At 37.4% G+C, this 16770-nt stretch overlaps 3 protein-coding genes across 15 annotated transcripts in view; 2 read left to right on the top strand and 1 right to left on the bottom strand.

Moving 5' to 3' along the window:
- The window catches only part of br (broad-complex core protein), a 43072-nt gene extending 30903 nt beyond the window's left edge, over window positions 1-12169 (top strand). For 8 of the 13 annotated variants that reach the window (XM_066396282.1, XM_066396265.1, XM_066396272.1 and 5 more), the window contains exon 9: window positions 7410-12169. In XM_066396282.1, the coding sequence (XP_066252379.1) occupies window positions 7410-7720 (311 nt within the window). In that variant the 3' untranslated portion in view covers window positions 7721-12169. Of the gene's footprint in view, window positions 1-6155; window positions 6417-7289 lie in introns of all 13 variants that reach the window. The other 5 variants (XM_066396429.1, XM_066396396.1, XM_066396352.1 and 2 more) reach the window with 2 other exon arrangements.
- Window positions 12170-12326: 157 nt separating this feature from the next.
- NO66 (Bifunctional lysine-specific demethylase and histidyl-hydroxylase NO66) lies at window positions 12327-14565 on the bottom strand. The gene is made up of 7 exons (XM_066393798.1): window positions 13870-14565; window positions 13566-13818; window positions 13377-13504; window positions 13193-13322; window positions 12878-13138; window positions 12614-12819; window positions 12327-12555 (listed from the first exon to the last, which is right to left on the bottom strand). Exons 1-7 carry the CDS (start codon window positions 14486-14488, stop codon window positions 12401-12403), a joined length of 1752 nt encoding a protein of 583 aa, XP_066249895.1. The 5' UTR covers window positions 14489-14565; the 3' UTR covers window positions 12327-12400.
- Window positions 14566-14905: 340 nt separating this feature from the next.
- On the top strand, window positions 14906-16578 carry Der-2 (Derlin-2). The gene is made up of 5 exons (XM_066393884.1): window positions 14906-15200; window positions 15649-15879; window positions 15947-16069; window positions 16123-16286; window positions 16350-16578. The coding sequence occupies exons 1-5, from the start codon at window positions 15108-15110 to the stop codon at window positions 16498-16500; spliced, it is 762 nt and encodes a 253-aa protein (XP_066249981.1). The 5' UTR covers window positions 14906-15107; the 3' UTR covers window positions 16501-16578.
- Window positions 16579-16770: the final 192 nt, after the last annotated feature.

Raw genomic sequence — 16770 nt, 5'->3', positions numbered from 1 at the left:
CGTTACACAAACATGGCGCCTGTTGTCTGACATTGTAGACAAAGTGGCCTTCTCAGCACGAGCCAATTCTTGTCAAAAATGGCGTCCACAGTCCACAATTCTAAAACAATGCGTCACTTTACTAAAGCCACACCAAAACCTTTATATTATCAATACCGTTCTTCATTTTCATTTTTGAGATGGCATCCTCATCCGCAACGTTAAGTCGATCTCTCAAATATGGCGCACAAACGATGCCCTCAAGGTCATCACTTTATTTCTACAAATCTTCAGAGGACCATATAACACGTTCGTGATAATCGATTAAAGACGTTCTTCCTTCATAACGTATGCTGTGGCGCTACCTTGCATCAGATGTCGCTTTATGTGGTGGGCAAAATGGCGTGCTTGACAGTCAATAATTTCAAAGATGACGGCTAAAATGGCGTCCTCAACGCTAAAACGTAGCTGATTCGCAAACATGGCGGACCAAGAGCGTCACTTCAGGATTTCTCTGTTAAACTGCGCATCTAGGGCACCATCTTTCTGGTTTTCAATATCCTTTTAGTTCTACGTGGTACCGAAGTAGATATCAAAGGTGTCTGCATTTTTCCTCAAACCCCCCATAGCCATTAATTCTGATTATGTGAGTTTTAAACTCAATTTCGAAGCGCCTCAAAGTTCGTGGAACTCCTCAAGAATACTTTAAGACCCTCACTAGAACCTCCAAAGACTTGAACGGTTTAGAAGACAGTGACATCCTTTCCTGTAATGCGACAGAGTACCCGAGGCCTGAAGAGAGCTTATAAAGTCTCAGGAGCCCCAAATGCATCACTGGAACGTTTGAATCAGCCTCAAGAGATTTGTAATCGTCAGAAGATTTTAATGAGAATTTATAAAGAAATAATAATTAAAATTGACTTAAAAAGCCACTAAGTCAACTTTAGTTCAGCGAATTGAGATCACAACAGGATTAAAAAGGTCACTTTAGGGGATATTTTCTTGAGGTTTTATTCAGGTACTTTATTCAGTTTGACCATAAAGACAAAATAGACGTTTTTACGCATTTTTTTATGTGTGCAATTAACGACAACTTAAGTCAAAACTCAAATCAAATTTGCGGTATTTTTCGGAATTTTGGGGCGCTTCATTTAGGTCAGAATCAAGGCGAAAAGTGTCACTTTTGATGACAACTTTCCAGCTGAAAATGAATTTTTTTCGAGCACCTTTTTCTGTGTTTACCCCAAGACAACTTGCACCAAAACTGAAGTCAGATTGTTTGCATTGAAATTTTGAAAGATTCGAATTTTAAAAATGTTGCTCCTGAACCAAAATTTGGTGCTTTCAGTTGATTTGTAAAAATTAAAAGTCCGGTTTTTCCGCATTTTTCTACAATAGAACAAGGGCTTTCTAAGAAGTCTTTTTACGTGTTTAATACAGCCTAATTCCCGAAGAGAGAAACCAATTTTTTACTGATCTTTCTAGAAGCTTAATGCTATAGATAATTGACGTCAAAATTCAAGTCGAAATTGCTAGTTTTTAGGGCTTTTAGCTGCCTAATTTAGCCCAATTTTGGCGAAACAGGAAATTCATGGCCAGAGACGGCTTTGTTTGCGATTTTTTGGTGTCGAAAATAACGATTCGAAAAAAGGGTCATTCAAAGGCTCCGCGACCCCAACTGAAGTATCCGCGGTCAATAGAGAACTCAAATGAGTCCATCGATCTGATAAAGAGCACATGAAAAATTTGAAATTTTTTTCGAAAAATATCAGGGGGGGAGAGTATCCATTTTTTGCCACTTTTCAAAGTTCGAACGGCGACAGGGTAGACTTGCTAAAGCCCATCCTGTATCCCTGAGAAAAACCGCAGGCCAAGAAAGTCCACCGCCCTTCATGGTTTACTGCCCCCCCCCTTTCCTTAAGGTCCATACTGGTCTTGGTGGATCTTGAATTCGGCCTAGCGAAAACCGCTTTTTTTGCGAAATTTTCTGCAAAGCGTCTTCATCTTCTGACGCAAAGCAGCCAGTCCCAGCAACGTGCGCCCTCTGTTCGCTCACCATTTTCCAGGAATTAAAAATATTACGAAGAAGTTTATCACTGGTTTTTTACACGGACAATAAATTTAACGCTCAACCCGCGAAACGCCACTCCGGCCGGTTTTTCCCCCGCTGAAGCGAGCGGCACCTGGCTAATCGCGGTTTAGTGAAAATTACCTCGGTACCACCAAACCACGAAGCTCTGCAGTTTTCCAAGGAAGGCCTATCATAGTAATAATAAATTAATACGACTATCCTTTATTGGTAAACACTTCGCGCAATGTCTCCTCTCTGTTCCGTCTCGAATAGACTAAAGACTGATTTTTGAAATTTGAGAATAATCAAAATTAGGTTAAGGAAGGAAAATCAAAAACTCATTTTGGCTGTGAGCGCGAGTAAAGAACGTATTAGAAATTTGAGGTCGAGCCCTCAAGGAGAAGTGTTTGCTGGTAAGGCCCTTACTGCCCTTAAATAATGCATTTGTAAAGTGTTTCTAAGTAATAATATTTATTTAAATAAGGCAACATTACACTGTTTACTTTTAGGCTCTGTGATATATTTTGTTGTTTACTGCTAAAGATTTTATTATTATTATTTGAAACGAACTTAATGTTGCCCGCCCCTGTACATGACTCTGTACATAAATAAACAATTAAATGTTAGTAGGTACTATAGCAGCTATAATATATTATATACATAAAAAAGAGTATTTAATGGATTTTTATATAATGCTGGGTGAATGGGAAGTTATATAGATCTAATTGTAGCTTTTAATACAACATTATTTTATTTTTTTAAGACATAAAATGCTGCGCAGTCTATAAAACTGAAGTCCAAATTTGAGTGCAATTACGATTTCGAAGGTTCTAGTCAAATCCTGGAAGAAGTATCTGAAACCGAGTTTTATACGCTGCAAGCTGACATATTTTTAGTAGTGTATAAGAGGCTTCATTACCACCATATTATGGTTCTTTAGTTCGTACTTCCCTCAGATCGACTGAGGCGGTATTTCCCGAGAATAGCGTATCTCTAAGTAGCGTAATCTAGGCTTAACTTTATATTCAAAACTTGTTCATAATTTCTTAAAGAAAAATGGAGAGGACAGGACTTAGTTACTTACGGAAAGACTGAATGAAATTCTTTATTTTTTTGAGACTCGAGGTATTTTTTAAGACTGAACCTTCAAGCTTTCGACTGATTTTTCACTTTTTTAAAATATCTTATTTATTGCGGTGTGACTTGAGGTTTGTGTTATTAACGCGCTTCAGGTTAAATCGAGTTAATCGGTTGGTTTTTGCGGGCGGCTTCGAGGTGGGGCCTTTCAAAAATGGGCAAGAGCAAATTTTGGGTTTCCCCCTTCGAGCCACTGACTTTGGTGCAGTAAACCCTGCATGGCCTCGAAAGAGCTCGTTCGCACTTTGTCCATTGGCGTGGAGCCGTTCCAAAGTCAGAATTTTTTTTTACTCACATTAGAGAGAAGCCCCATCTGATAGTGCGCCCCTGGTTTTTCCCAATTGAACGTTTTTCATCAGTCATTGAAGTGAGTCGATTTTCGAAACTGGGGAGTGTTTTTTAATTCAAGTTGCAAATGGGTGTACATTTTTCTTGGCCTCGCTCCCCTTAACGCCCTGAAAGCGCGCCCCTGATTTCTATCAGTTGACCCTCTTTTTAAGGCGCGGCGGGAGATATCACACATACCCCGTTCGATGGTGAGGTCGTGTCAAGGAGCCGAAATATACAGAGTCTTTCATAATATTATGTCAAAAGCTAAGGCAGTGAATCCGTGGATGACTAAGAAAAAAAGGTCATATGAACATGGGGCCGTTTTCGCTTAATCCACCTGCAAGAATCCATGTCTCGGCTATTTCCCTTAATATTGCGCACTCTTTGAAAAGTCCCTGGTTTTTTTATTGTGTTAAACGAGTAAATTAGGCGATGTCTCAGTTGCATTTTATTTTTTTCCGTGAAAATGGTTAACATTATGAAAAATATTCCAGAGACTTTTTTCCACAGAAATATGGAGCATTCAGAAAATTATTTTTATTTTTAAGGAAACCAGTAGCGTATCATATTTTTCGTCTAAAATCACATCAATGGGGACGCTACTGGTGAAGTTAAAAATATCGTTTTCCCCTTAAAATATGTGTCTCTACACTTACTTTATGTTCCCCAATTTTCATAAAAATATTTAATGTCGATTTAGGCAAAAACTGAAACAATTTTTTTTGTCATCCTGTATTTCAAAGAGGAACTGAAAACGGACCCATGGTCATATGAACTTTTTTCTTAAAATCGTCCACAGATTTGTCCCCTAAATTACTATATGAAACCCCCTATATATATATATTTTTTTCTATTAAAGTCCCAGCGAGGGCTACGTTGTCCTCTGTTCTGCTTCAGTCATTATCCCCAGAGTACGCCCCTGACGAGCAGTTGAAATTTTTTTAAGGAGTCTTGACAAACAATGTTGAATGGGAGAAGTTTATGGAAATCCACTGCCCTGAGTTAGAGCCGTCTCAAAGAGACGTTTAGAGGGGGTTAAGCTCCGTCTTGCAGCATATACAAGGTGTTAAAAAAAACATTTGGAAAACTAGTTTGATCTCGTTTGAAATTCAATTTTTCCCGCATTTTTTTTTAAACTTCTTTTTTTTTTTATGAATTTCAACCAATCTAAAAAGTTACAGGAGCGTAGTACAGGGCAAGATAGTGACTGAAATCTCTCTTTATGGTCTGAAAAAGTTTTCTCTACCCCTGCAAAGGACCCACACTAACGAACTCTTTCAAGATTCCTTAACGAGACTTTCAACTGACTAAAATCGGGACGGTACTAAGGAATAGAGACAGTGAGGGAAGCGAAATGATAAAAAAAGACATGTTTATCCGCGAGATTTTCCCATATAAACGCTCATAAAAAAATAGTCACGTGTTACATCGCTCCGTCTACAGGGTGTCGCAAATTGGGGGGCCGCTATGCGGATCTCGGAGATTATAAGCGAGAAACGGGGCGGCTTAAGTTAAGGCAAACATAAACCTCGCAGATTTTGCGTTCGCACAAGAACCGCTCGGAGCTCTCCTAATCGTGGAGCCGATCCTGTGGTGCGCACGTCGGCCTTAATGGGGCACCTTAGGGCTGCGGTTTCCGAGGCCCGCGTAATGATCGCGGACGCCCAGCACGTTGGCTCGTTTTCAAAATACTCCCCTTTTGCCCTAAGAGAACCGATCGGTCCATTTCATTTGGCCTGAAGTTTATATTGGCAACCCCTTTCTTAACTAATTTTACAAACGATGAGGCCGCAGCCTCCAGTTTGGGTCCTGTGTAGAGACGTTTCCTTTTTTTAGTTTTTTTGCATTCTGTAGGCATGTTTAAATGTTGTTTGATGCAATATTTTATTATATTTTATGTAACTGTTGTATAACCTTTATTTATGTTTAAATATATTTTTACATTTGCAAAAGCGATCAGCTTGGGTTTTATTTTTTGGCTTTTAGACCGCAACGTTCCCATTAATGTGCGTGATGTGTATATGCTTGAATGTTCCGTTTTCTTTTCTTTTTCTCTGATCGAATCATGTATGTTTTCCCCCTCGCAGAGGGGGAAAAAATACATGGTTGCCAACACGGCGAGTGTTGCCACCATAGACAAAAAAAAATGATCGGGAGTGATAATACGTCGCCAGCCATTTTTCCAAACCGCACACTCAAAATTCCATGGTTGCCAAATTACATCTGCTTCTTTGTACAAGTCTTATTAGTTTATGCTACTCGAAACTGGAGGGTTGCCACCTATAGTCACCGCACATCTCACATTAGCATATCTGCTTAGGTGGTGGCTCTCAAGTGGTATCCGGGTTATGGGAAACAACACCTTCTTGGGAATACCTCTCAAGGTTCGTTCTAACGTCGTCAAATTAACGTCCCACCAGTATGTCCATTGTGGCGCAAACGGGGACTGGATACTTACAAAACAAAGTGTGCACAGATCGCGAGTGTGCGGTCAGTGACATGGCAGATGGCGATTCTCGTAAAAAATCAAAAATACGGACCTGGTGGCGACACTCGCGGCAGTACCAGACCAGAAGGGCCTTTCCGTACACGTAGTTGCTCTTTTTTGGACTAGAACGAACGCTGTTTCCTTTTGCAGGGGTATCGCCCAAGAAGGTGTTCACTTGCCAACTTTGCGGCAAAGTGCTCTGTTCGAAAGCCTCTCTGAAGAGACATATCGCGGACAAACATGCAGAACGACAAGAAGAGTACCGGTGTGTGATTTGCGAACGCGTCTATTGCTCGAGGAATTCCCTTATGACACACATCTACACGTATCATAAGTCCAGACCTGGGGATATTGACATTAAGTTTTTTTAGCCAACAGAACAATTCGAGTTTTCCACCACCAATTTTGCAGGTAGATATCTTTGCATTCAGTAAGACTGCGTGAATGGTTCCTAAGAGGAATCGCCGAATTTGCCTCGAAACTTGCACATCTTGAGTACTTAAACGCGAAAGAACCAAAACCGGCCCGAGGACAGCAATTTGCGGATTGCGACTTGACTAGGCGGTGCCGTAGGCCACCCAACATACACCATGTCCAAAATTTTTTAGTCGTTTCTGGTATTTTTTTCATTTTTTACGCGGAAATTTTGTTAGTTCGTCAACGAAATCACGCTGATTGCATTCGCAATCAGTATGCGAACATGAGACAAATTAGTCCTAGAGGCAATGGCGGAGCAGCAAGAGCTCGTGACTCGTTTTCCGCGATTTTCACACAGAACTACAAAATTTTATTAACCACAGACGTGATTTCTTTGTTCGTGCTGCTGATGTAGCACCAGCTCCGACTCTATCTTAAAATTTCATAATTTCCTTATTAATTCGGCAATTAAGCCTCTTTAGGAACCATTCTCATACACGCTCATCTACTCAAATATTTTACTTAAAATTTAAAAAGTATGGAGGTAAGTACAGCTTTCTTCCCCTAAAAGTAACTTAAAGTCAAAAACATCATAGGCAACCAAACAAACAAAAACTTCCATTAAGGCCGTTTTGGACTATCCAATTTCCCGTACGAGATAATGAAGAATCGTTGGAATACATCAAATTTCTCGTATTAGATATTCGAATAGGAAATTTGGCGTACTTCAATGTCCTTTTCAAGGAATTTGATCGTCTAAACGAGCATTAGAGTGATTTTTCGGACTTGTCCTGACTACCAATTCTCAACAACACCTCCCATATTTCATCATGTTTCGTTAATCGTGCTTTTTGTCCCGCCCTCCAGCCACCTGCAGTGTTGCCAAATCCGCTCCTCAGCTTGACGCCTGCTTGTCTTCGCCGTGTGACCAGTCGCTACGCATGCTCTTTTCCCCACAGCCCGCCCTAAGTAACGATCCTCTTATAGGACCAATGAGGATGCCGCCTCCGACCAGCGGAGGCATCAACGAGCCCCAAGAGTGTCCGTACTGTAGACGCACCTTCAGCTGCTACTACTCCCTCAAAAGACATTTCCAGGACAAGCACGAGCAGTCCGACACGTTGTATGTATGCGAGTTTTGTCATCGCCGGTACCGGACTAAGAACTCACTGACCACGCATAAGAGTCTGCAGCACAGGGGGTCAAGTGGCATGCTGAAGCGGCTCCTGAAGACCACTGCGATTAAGAGCGTGCTGGGGGTGGCGGCCAGCGTCAGCCCCCCACAAAGGCCCCAATAGGTCGTATTGTAAGAGGAAATAACGTTGAAGTTTAATGTGTCACTGCCCCGTTGGTGACGGCCTAGCATCCACGAAAGTACAAAGTAAAACATAATGAAACTTGTCTATAGTTTTATATACGATTGTCCTTCCTTGGCCAATGGAAATTATGTATTTTTGAAGAAAAGAAAAAGAAAATATTGTATTTAGGGTGTCGCCTAGGAGTGTATATCGAATCCCAGTTATCATCAATCCTATGGCTTAATAAATACAACAACTAGAGCAATTTTCAGTTAATTATACAGGTGAAGGGATGAATGAAACGCTGTCCAGTGCCACCTATCCCAACTATGTTAGGAAGGTCACTAAATGGATTACGTGAGCAGCCCTTCCTAAGTTAATAGTATTTTGTTGTATTTAATAAGCGCTTTTATCGAGTAAATTATATGGAATGCATATATGTTTGACGAGGATTAGCACTAGAAGTAGAAGCAGATTATCTCACTTCTACATTAATCAATTTAGTGCAATTGAAACCTTCAAAAACCACTAAAAAACTCCTAAAATAATAAATAAAATCTTTCATCTCAAAGTTAATTGGAAGCGCATTCCGATAGATGACTCTGGTGGCCTGGCGCTACTAAGTCTGCGGATTCCCGATAAACGTCGCCACTTTGAAGATTCAACGAAATCGAAGAAACTTACCTTCACCATTGTCAAGAATCTGTAGCTTGGCTATACCGCTCAATATGTTTTATCAAATGTATTTATAACTATTTACAACTTGATGTTGAAATCTATTGGATTGGCGTAAGAATTGTTTTCTGTAGTTTTAAATTTCCAGCAGTTTCCTAAGAAAAATTTCGACCACGATCATTTTTGTAATTTGCTCAATATTTCTTCTTAAATACTCTTTACAGTTCCTTTACATTTCGCCGCTTAACATCTCGGCGTAAGATCCTACAAAAGCCGGAAATTGCATTTTTTCCTCGGACCCGTGAAAGAGCCTGTAGAGGGGACTGCATTTAAAAAAAAGCACCATCTTTAACCATAATCAAAATTTTGGGGGTTTTTTAGAGAAGAAGTTAGAAAACTTGCTTTTCGCCTCTGCTGCTGCTAGTCTGGTCCCTGTCCAACAATGTTAAACCCCAAAAATCAAATCATATTGCGCAAAAAAATTCTTATTACATATCACCCCTGACCATATCAACGAGGGCGTCTAGAATATACAATTTTACCCCCTGACACTTACATATTAAACGCACTTAAAGACTATCATTATTCCTTTTTATCAGTGTTTCTGTGATTATCTCTGTCTTGCAAACATGGTTCTTCGTCGTGGCCAAATTTAGTCGTTGTGTTTATCGTAATAAAATATTAAATTTCTTATCAGTCACCTCGTATATTTTCTATGAGAGATTCAAAGGTGGCTGTATTTTATTAAGGTAGATGCTCCAAGCAATCCATTGCTCACAATTAGTTAGAAGCAACACTAACGGTAGGTTTTCTCTGATGTCTGACCTACTTGGTAGGTCTCGTATAGTGTTTAAACTTAATTATTATTACTGGAAATGTACGTAACATATTATGTTAAAACTATTATTATTAACTTGTTAAGTCTAAATAAAAATTAATAATTCCCTTTATATCTGTGAATAAGTGTTTCACACTAAGAATTTTTTCGAAGTAAGCTTTAGAGTAAGTAAAACTACTTGAAGGATATTTTCCTAATCTACATATCTTCCCAGGGTTATTATTATCTTTGTATATAGAACATATGTGCCAATTTTTTAAGTGAACTTTGGTTAATTACAATAATTAAATATAATTAATTTTTAAGCCAGTGTAAAGCGGTGTATGCCAAACGCGTTTGTCTGCGTGTTCTCAAAAGGGCGCAAGGGCAAAATTTATTGTGATTACGTTTCAAACTTATTTTAGTTAAGGAGAAATGAACTTGTTGAGGAGTTGTTATTTTTTGATATTTTTTTAGTGAAATTTGCTGTGATTGTTTACGTTTAGATTTGAGAACTTCGAGAACATGCAGGCGAACTGAATTTAAAAAAAGTCTCGACAACAAATCATCACTAAAATACGTCTCAAAGTATAAAACACCATTGTGCATGTCAATATTACGCAGAGTGAGTCAATATTTTCTCACATACCGTCAGTTGAAACACGCAGATGTAATAAGTTTCAACGGATTTCTAAAAAACTGCTACAATTCTTGAGATATTTTTATGGGTTTATGGGGACCATACACCCTTTTTGTCCATTCAATTTTGGGTGGTCTGAATATGCCCTTAAAATTATCTTTTAAGTAATAATTTATTATCTGTTCGACCATTTCTGTGCAAGATCAGAACCAAAACATTGAAAACCCACGAAAAACATTTTAAAAAAGCAAACCGCATGAGTTGAAATGAAGCAAAAAGCATATTCCAATAGATGGCGCTGACGCACCGGGGACTGACTCAGCTGGGAAATATATGGAATAAATTTCGGTCACCATTATATCAAGAAACTTTTAGGAATTTACGGTTTTTCATTATAATCAATTATTTTCAATATATTAACACTTAGTTTATATAGGATAAATTAAGGTAAGTATTTATACATCTTATTTTTAGTAAGCAATAAAATTAAATTCAATATCACGGAAAAAATCTTTTATGTCTTGGGGCTGCAACATCAAATTTAATCGCACATTGAGCTCCGCGGAGTAAATATTGATTCACTAATAGTTACAATTATTGAGAATTGTAAAATCAAATGCTTGGAAACCGATCTTTCAGAAGTAAAAAATCTATGTTTTAATGGTGATTTTTAATTCACACCTTGATATTTCGGACGTTAAATACCATTCTTTGAAGTAGGCATATTTGCTTCGTTCACAAGATTTGTTATCGTAGACTAGGTAGAGAAATTGATCTGAACCAAGTAGGCACGGTTATATTTTAAGTAAGAAAACCGTTTAAGCATACATTTAATGACTGTATCTTTAGTGCTGTGACTTTATTAATATTTACAAAACGTTTGGGATGAAGAAAAAATTATTGTCTGAATAGGTTTAAAAAATTTTTGTATAATTTATTTAATTTTTTATCGTTTGTGATATGGCCTTCCTACCAAAGACCCTTCACTTTTTTGTTAATTTCCGGAACTGTCCCAATAACGCGATTTCTATACGTGCCATTGCAACTTTTTTGAAAAATCTATAGGGTATAAAACAGTCAACAAAAGACTTTCGCACCGGTGGCTGGTGGGGTTTGTTTACACCCGATTTATGCTCGTCTTCTAATTAATCGCATCACAGTAGGTACTTAACATTGAAAGTGGATTGGAAGGCGCGGCTAAAGCGGGGGTGTACGAAACCGCGGATGTATAGGTTGTCCTTTAACTGTTTAAGTGTAAAAAAATTCATTTTGCTAATGATTAAATAAGTTATTAGAGTAGATTTTTACGAATGTAAGCGTTGATCCTTATCGTTAGGAGAACTAAAGCATATCTATGTTCAAGACATGGTATACCTAGAACACTTGAAGAGCAAAGAAAATAAGTATATCAAGCCAGTATTAACGTTTTTATCTGCATTTTTTAAATAATATAGTGGACCTAAAATCGTTTCGCGTTTGTGGCAAGAAAAACTGTTTTACCTGCAAATATGTTCCACTCACATTTACAATAATTATTCTGAGTCTAAATTCACTCTCAGGGAAATGCGATATACCTCTATTTTCATATAAATGTCATTTTTAGGCTCGGAACGCACACTCAGACAAATCATCCAGCATCAGGTTTAAGCAAAGTTGAAATAGTTTTAATAGTCCCCTCATGAACACTGCCATATAGCTTCGAGTCCATGATTTGTTACATTCAAAAAGGGCTTAGAGCCCTAAAAACAATGAAACAAGCTGCCTTGATATCAGTACAAGACATACGTTTAACTGCAAACTATGACGGGGGTGTTCGGCCCTCAAAGGCCAGGGCCTTCCTAATATGAAAATATTACCTCAATACTCAGAATATCCGCAGATGTACTTATATTGTAAAATGTATTTAATGTAAGAAAATTAAACAAACTTCGAGAGACAAAACTGTACAAAAAAAAATGATACATTTTGGTTTATGTCCAATGTAATGATGATTCATCTTAACTAAGTAGTTTTTGTAAGTAATAGTTACTTTCAACCGTCACAAACCTGTACATACTTAGTGTTTTTTTGCTTTCGGGATGCGATTTCTTACATTAATTTAAATTATTGAAGAAATAACCTGCAGTGCTCCCTCGATAGGGCATCGAAGTATCGAGGTTGCACTGGCAGTGTTATCGGACATAACCGCTTCCAATTTTATTTTTAAGGTTTCATTATTTAAATTTCCTTTTGTAACAATTATTAGAAGGCTAATAATTTTTGTTATAAATATTACGATATAATTGTTGGTGTAATAAAAGTATTGAAACAATCTTAATAGTGCTGTTTGATTATTCATCGATCTTATGAGGGAATTCAGGCAAATCTGAGATCGAAAAAAATATTTAATTATGATAGGGATGAGAGGATAGTCGCCAGGGCTAGTTTTGAGTAAATTCACTGTTGTGAATAAACTAAAAAAAACGCACTAAAATTTAACAGAATTTATTTCTGACAAGAACACAACAAAAATCCTTTACAGTAAAACTTTAAATTAATCTAACATTTATTAGTCACTCTCGTCTTCAATTTCTTCATGCTCGCTTTCGTCCTCACTAGCAAAACCCGGCAGAGGACCTTCAGTTACTACTAGGCCATGCTCCCACAGTGAAGAAACTAGGCCCAGCTTTTCTATCTCGTCTTCTATGGGCAAACTCTCTACTTCTAAAAAATTATTTCCTAATTAAATTTAAAACAAGTCAAACCTTAAATGAAAACATACCAACAAACTTAGGATAACTTTTTTGTAGAGCCTCAATTCCTGGTATCAAAGAATTATCAATTTCTAGCCACTGCTCCTCCTCTCCGTGATACGTTTTCGCATTATCAGTGCAGAAATATATTTTTGAAGTAGTGGAAGATTCCTGGACAACCCTTAAGGCGTAATAACGCAGGAGGCGCAATCGGACATCTGGGCTTATTTCAACTCTAAAATATTGTAGATGTTTTAAAGTGAGATTCTACCAAAAAGACATGTTGCTTATACCTATTAAAAACCCTGCCATTTTTCATGAAATCCCCATCATACTTGCAGGTAAACTGGGCCTCCTCTTTTGAATACAAAGGAGGCATGGCATCATGCATGAACTTTCTGCCTAAATTATCGGCAGCTGTATCAACATCTAAATAATCAACTAAACTGGTCACTAAAGTCTTGATTTTATCCAGAATAATTTTTCTTCTTGCCGATTTATCGTTTTTGTTCACTAGTCCTATGTGTTTAAGGTAGTTTAAGGGCAAACCCTTTCTAAAATAACCAAAAGTGTAATATGAAAATTTTTAAACTCAAAGAAATCCATACCTGAATTCAACATTTTCAGTGGCAGCTTTCTTTAAAGCAGCTGGTATGGCTTGTTCTAACAAGTCAGCATAAGCAGTATGTTGGTACACAGAGATAGTAATGTGCAGGGAATGTTCATCTTTAGTTCTACCTTAAATGTTACATATTGCTAGTAAAGGAGAAACAGAGTAAAGACTTAAAGTACCTTCATGTATTGTACCCCTTGGGAAATATAACAAATCCCCTGCTTTCAACTCAACTTCCATAAATGGAGTCCCCAATTCGTCAGGACTAAAGTTTTTGCTTGAATCTCTTGCAAGAACATCTTCATCCCTTGAAATGTAAATTAAATAAGTGAGTAAAAATTTGGATAAATCACTGAGAATTTACTTACTTTGGCTTATATAATTTCCAATATTTACTCCCCTCTAGCTGCACTATAAAGGCTTCTATATCATCAAAATGAGGGGCAAACCCCTGACTATCGGGAGGAGTGAGATATACATTAGTACCTACCATGGTGCCAAAATACTCTTGCAAACTTGAAATCAATGAGTGCACATTATGATCATAAGTGTGAGGGTTCAAAACCCGAATGCTACAGCCATTGTTGTAATAGTCCCACAATGTTGAAGGCAAAGCCCTTCCTAAATTACTGCCATGATGAAAAGTTTAACTTAAATTTGAATAGTACTTACCTTCTTCTTGTATGACCTCCTTTTTGTTGTTTTGATAGGTGACTACATCGATATTACGGGAGAAATGCAGAGGACATTCCCGCAAGATTTGGTCTAGTTTTTCAGAGCTGAAAATTTGACTGTAATAAGTAGGGTCGGACCTTTTAATATGTAACACGTCTTTTTCCCAGTGGTTCACGAAAAAATCTTTTACTTCTGATGGGTTAATGAGCCATTTGAAGATTGCTAGACTGTGGGTGAGAGGATTGAATCCAACAGAGTGTTTTTCTGGTAGGGATATTTTAGGTTTTTCCTTGATCTTAATGTTGCCATTAGAAACACCATTGCTGTGCTTTGGTTCAGTAATTGGCACCAAAGTGGGAATTTCATCCTCAGAGCTAGAGGTCTCTTTCTTGATTTTTAGAGAATTCTCAATGTCTTGGGGCAATGACTTCTTGTTAGGCTTCTTTTTGGAGAGTTCAATTTTTGAGGATAAACCTTTAGACTCTTTTTTTGGCTTTTTAGCAAGTTTCTTACGCTTCAGCACATTAGCTGGTAGTGGCTCTTGTTTTACACTGAGTTTTCTTTTCTGTTTGTTTTGCTTCTGATAGACTTGGAAGGCTGATAGCGTTCTATCCATGGCTGGAGCTAACGCTGAGTTATTATAGTTATGGAATTGGAGTGTTTAAGGTAGGAAATTCGCGTTCTTTGGTTAAAATAAAACGAACTTGGACCAACCAACCGATGAAAAATTCAAAACAATTTTCTTAGGTTATATTTAATTTTCATTAACATGTGATGTGAAAATAGGGTTTTTCAATTCCTTTCGCTCGGATTACACTCTATTTACGTAGTTGCGCAACTGGTAAATCAATAATGCAATATCCGTTAAAATTCAAATAAGTATCATCGTTTTAAACAATAATATTTCTCTAACTTTCGTTTTACATACACGAAAACTCCTAAAGGACACTAAAACACATTACATCAGTTCCAATTGCACCTAACCTCAAAATCTCTAACGTTACGTAGCAGTGTCACTGTCACGAAACGTCGTCGTCTTTTTTCGGTTTGTTGATTTCACGATTTTCTCAAATTGATGTGGCCAAAGCGCAGATTACAGATTAAAGTATAAATTACAATAAAACCCTTGGTAATAGTGATTAAAACCCCTTAGCAACCGTTGGACTATACTTTAACGTAATGTCGTGACGTAGTTCCATTATTTTGTACCTGTGTTTAGGGATTAGGGCAAGGAAATGGCTTATCAATCGCTCAGAAATGAGTACTTCAATACACCTCCAATTACGAGGGCCTACACAACAGCTTGTGTCATCACAACTTTAGCTGTGGTAAGTGTTTTAGTGTATAGTGTCAATGGTTCCCTTTTCACCAATTTGGAGTCCTATGATGAGATCCTGGAACTCATTTAATAAGTTGTGAAATACTCAAAATAACCTAATGATCATTAATTAAATTTATGTTTAAAAGTAATTGATAACACGTCTAAAGACTCATGAGTATAGTCACATACAGGTCTATGTCCTGAGATCCTCCAACCACTCACTTTTCTTATATTTAAGAAATTAAGTACTTTACATCAATTAGTTTAAAAATCAGTTCCAATTCTGGACATCAAAATATGACACTAATCCTTCTGATATAATAAATGGCAACACAGATGCATCCAGGCCCTTAAAAGGTCACATTTTGCTGTATTATTTTAAGAATTTGCTGAAACTGACTCACTTTACTATCAATTAAAGTACAATAGCACTTATTCTAAGGTGTTTCTTTCAGCAACTAGAACTAGCTTCACCATTCCAACTTTACTTCAATCCTATATTAATCCTAAAAGGCCAGATATGGAGACTGGTGACCACTTTCCTGTTTTTCGGCACCTTTGGCTTCAATTTTCTATTCACAATGATATTTACTTACCGTTACTGCCGGATGCTGGAAGAAGGCTCCTTCAGGAACAGATCAGCAGACTTTTCAATGATGTTTTTGTTTGGTGCTAGTCTCATGACTGTATCCTTTGCTTAAATTTATAAAAAAATATCTGACATTATAAGTTTTCTTTAATAGTTCTTTCCAGATAATTGCATTCTTTGTTAATTTATTATTCTTAGGTCAAGCATTTACCATAATGTTGGTTTATGTGTGGTCAAGGAGAAATCTCTTTGTGCGAATGAATTTTTTTGGTTTACTGAATTTCCAGGTTAGTTGTTTCAATTAGAATGAGGCAAGAGATTGATAGTGAACATTTTTTAGGCGCCCTACTTACCTTGGGTTTTGGTAGCTTTTTCAGTGTTACTGGGTAATGCCATATACATAGATCTAATGGGCATAGCCGTGGGACATATTTATTACTTTTTGGAAGATGTGTTTCCAAATCAAAGGGGCGGATTTAAGATACTGAAAACACCACATTTTCTGTAAGATTATTCTGGACTCAGGAAATTTAATTTTTGGTTTACATTACTATTGGTTGCATTTAGGAAAACTTTATTGGATGAATTACCTGAAAACGCAGATTATCAGAGACTACCAGAAGACAACCCTGGGGGTTTTGATTGGGGCAACAATCAGCAAAATGGAGATGACAACAACCGCGAAAACGAAAATCAACAAAACGCCAACAATCAGTGATACCTACCTTTAATTGTACCCATTAAATGTAATTTCTTATTGTTTTTTAGTTCTAATAATATACTATTAACAAAATAATACGACTTTTACACATACAGTGGTTGAATTGCAGCTTTATAAGAACCTTTTAACTGAAGAAAAATTTGTCCAACATCAGATTGAGAAGAAACCTCATTGCAGATTTTCTCGTTTAGATATAATGACACAATTGAACTCCTTAGAGGACCATTTAAGTTCTTTATAACCAAAAGTACAGCTTATGGACTTATC

This window comes from Euwallacea similis, chromosome 1 (genome assembly GCF_039881205.1).
Source record: "Euwallacea similis isolate ESF13 chromosome 1, ESF131.1, whole genome shotgun sequence".
NCBI classification, from domain to species: domain Eukaryota; kingdom Metazoa; phylum Arthropoda; class Insecta; order Coleoptera; family Curculionidae; genus Euwallacea; species Euwallacea similis.
This window is presented reverse-complemented; position numbering and strand designations above follow the sequence as displayed.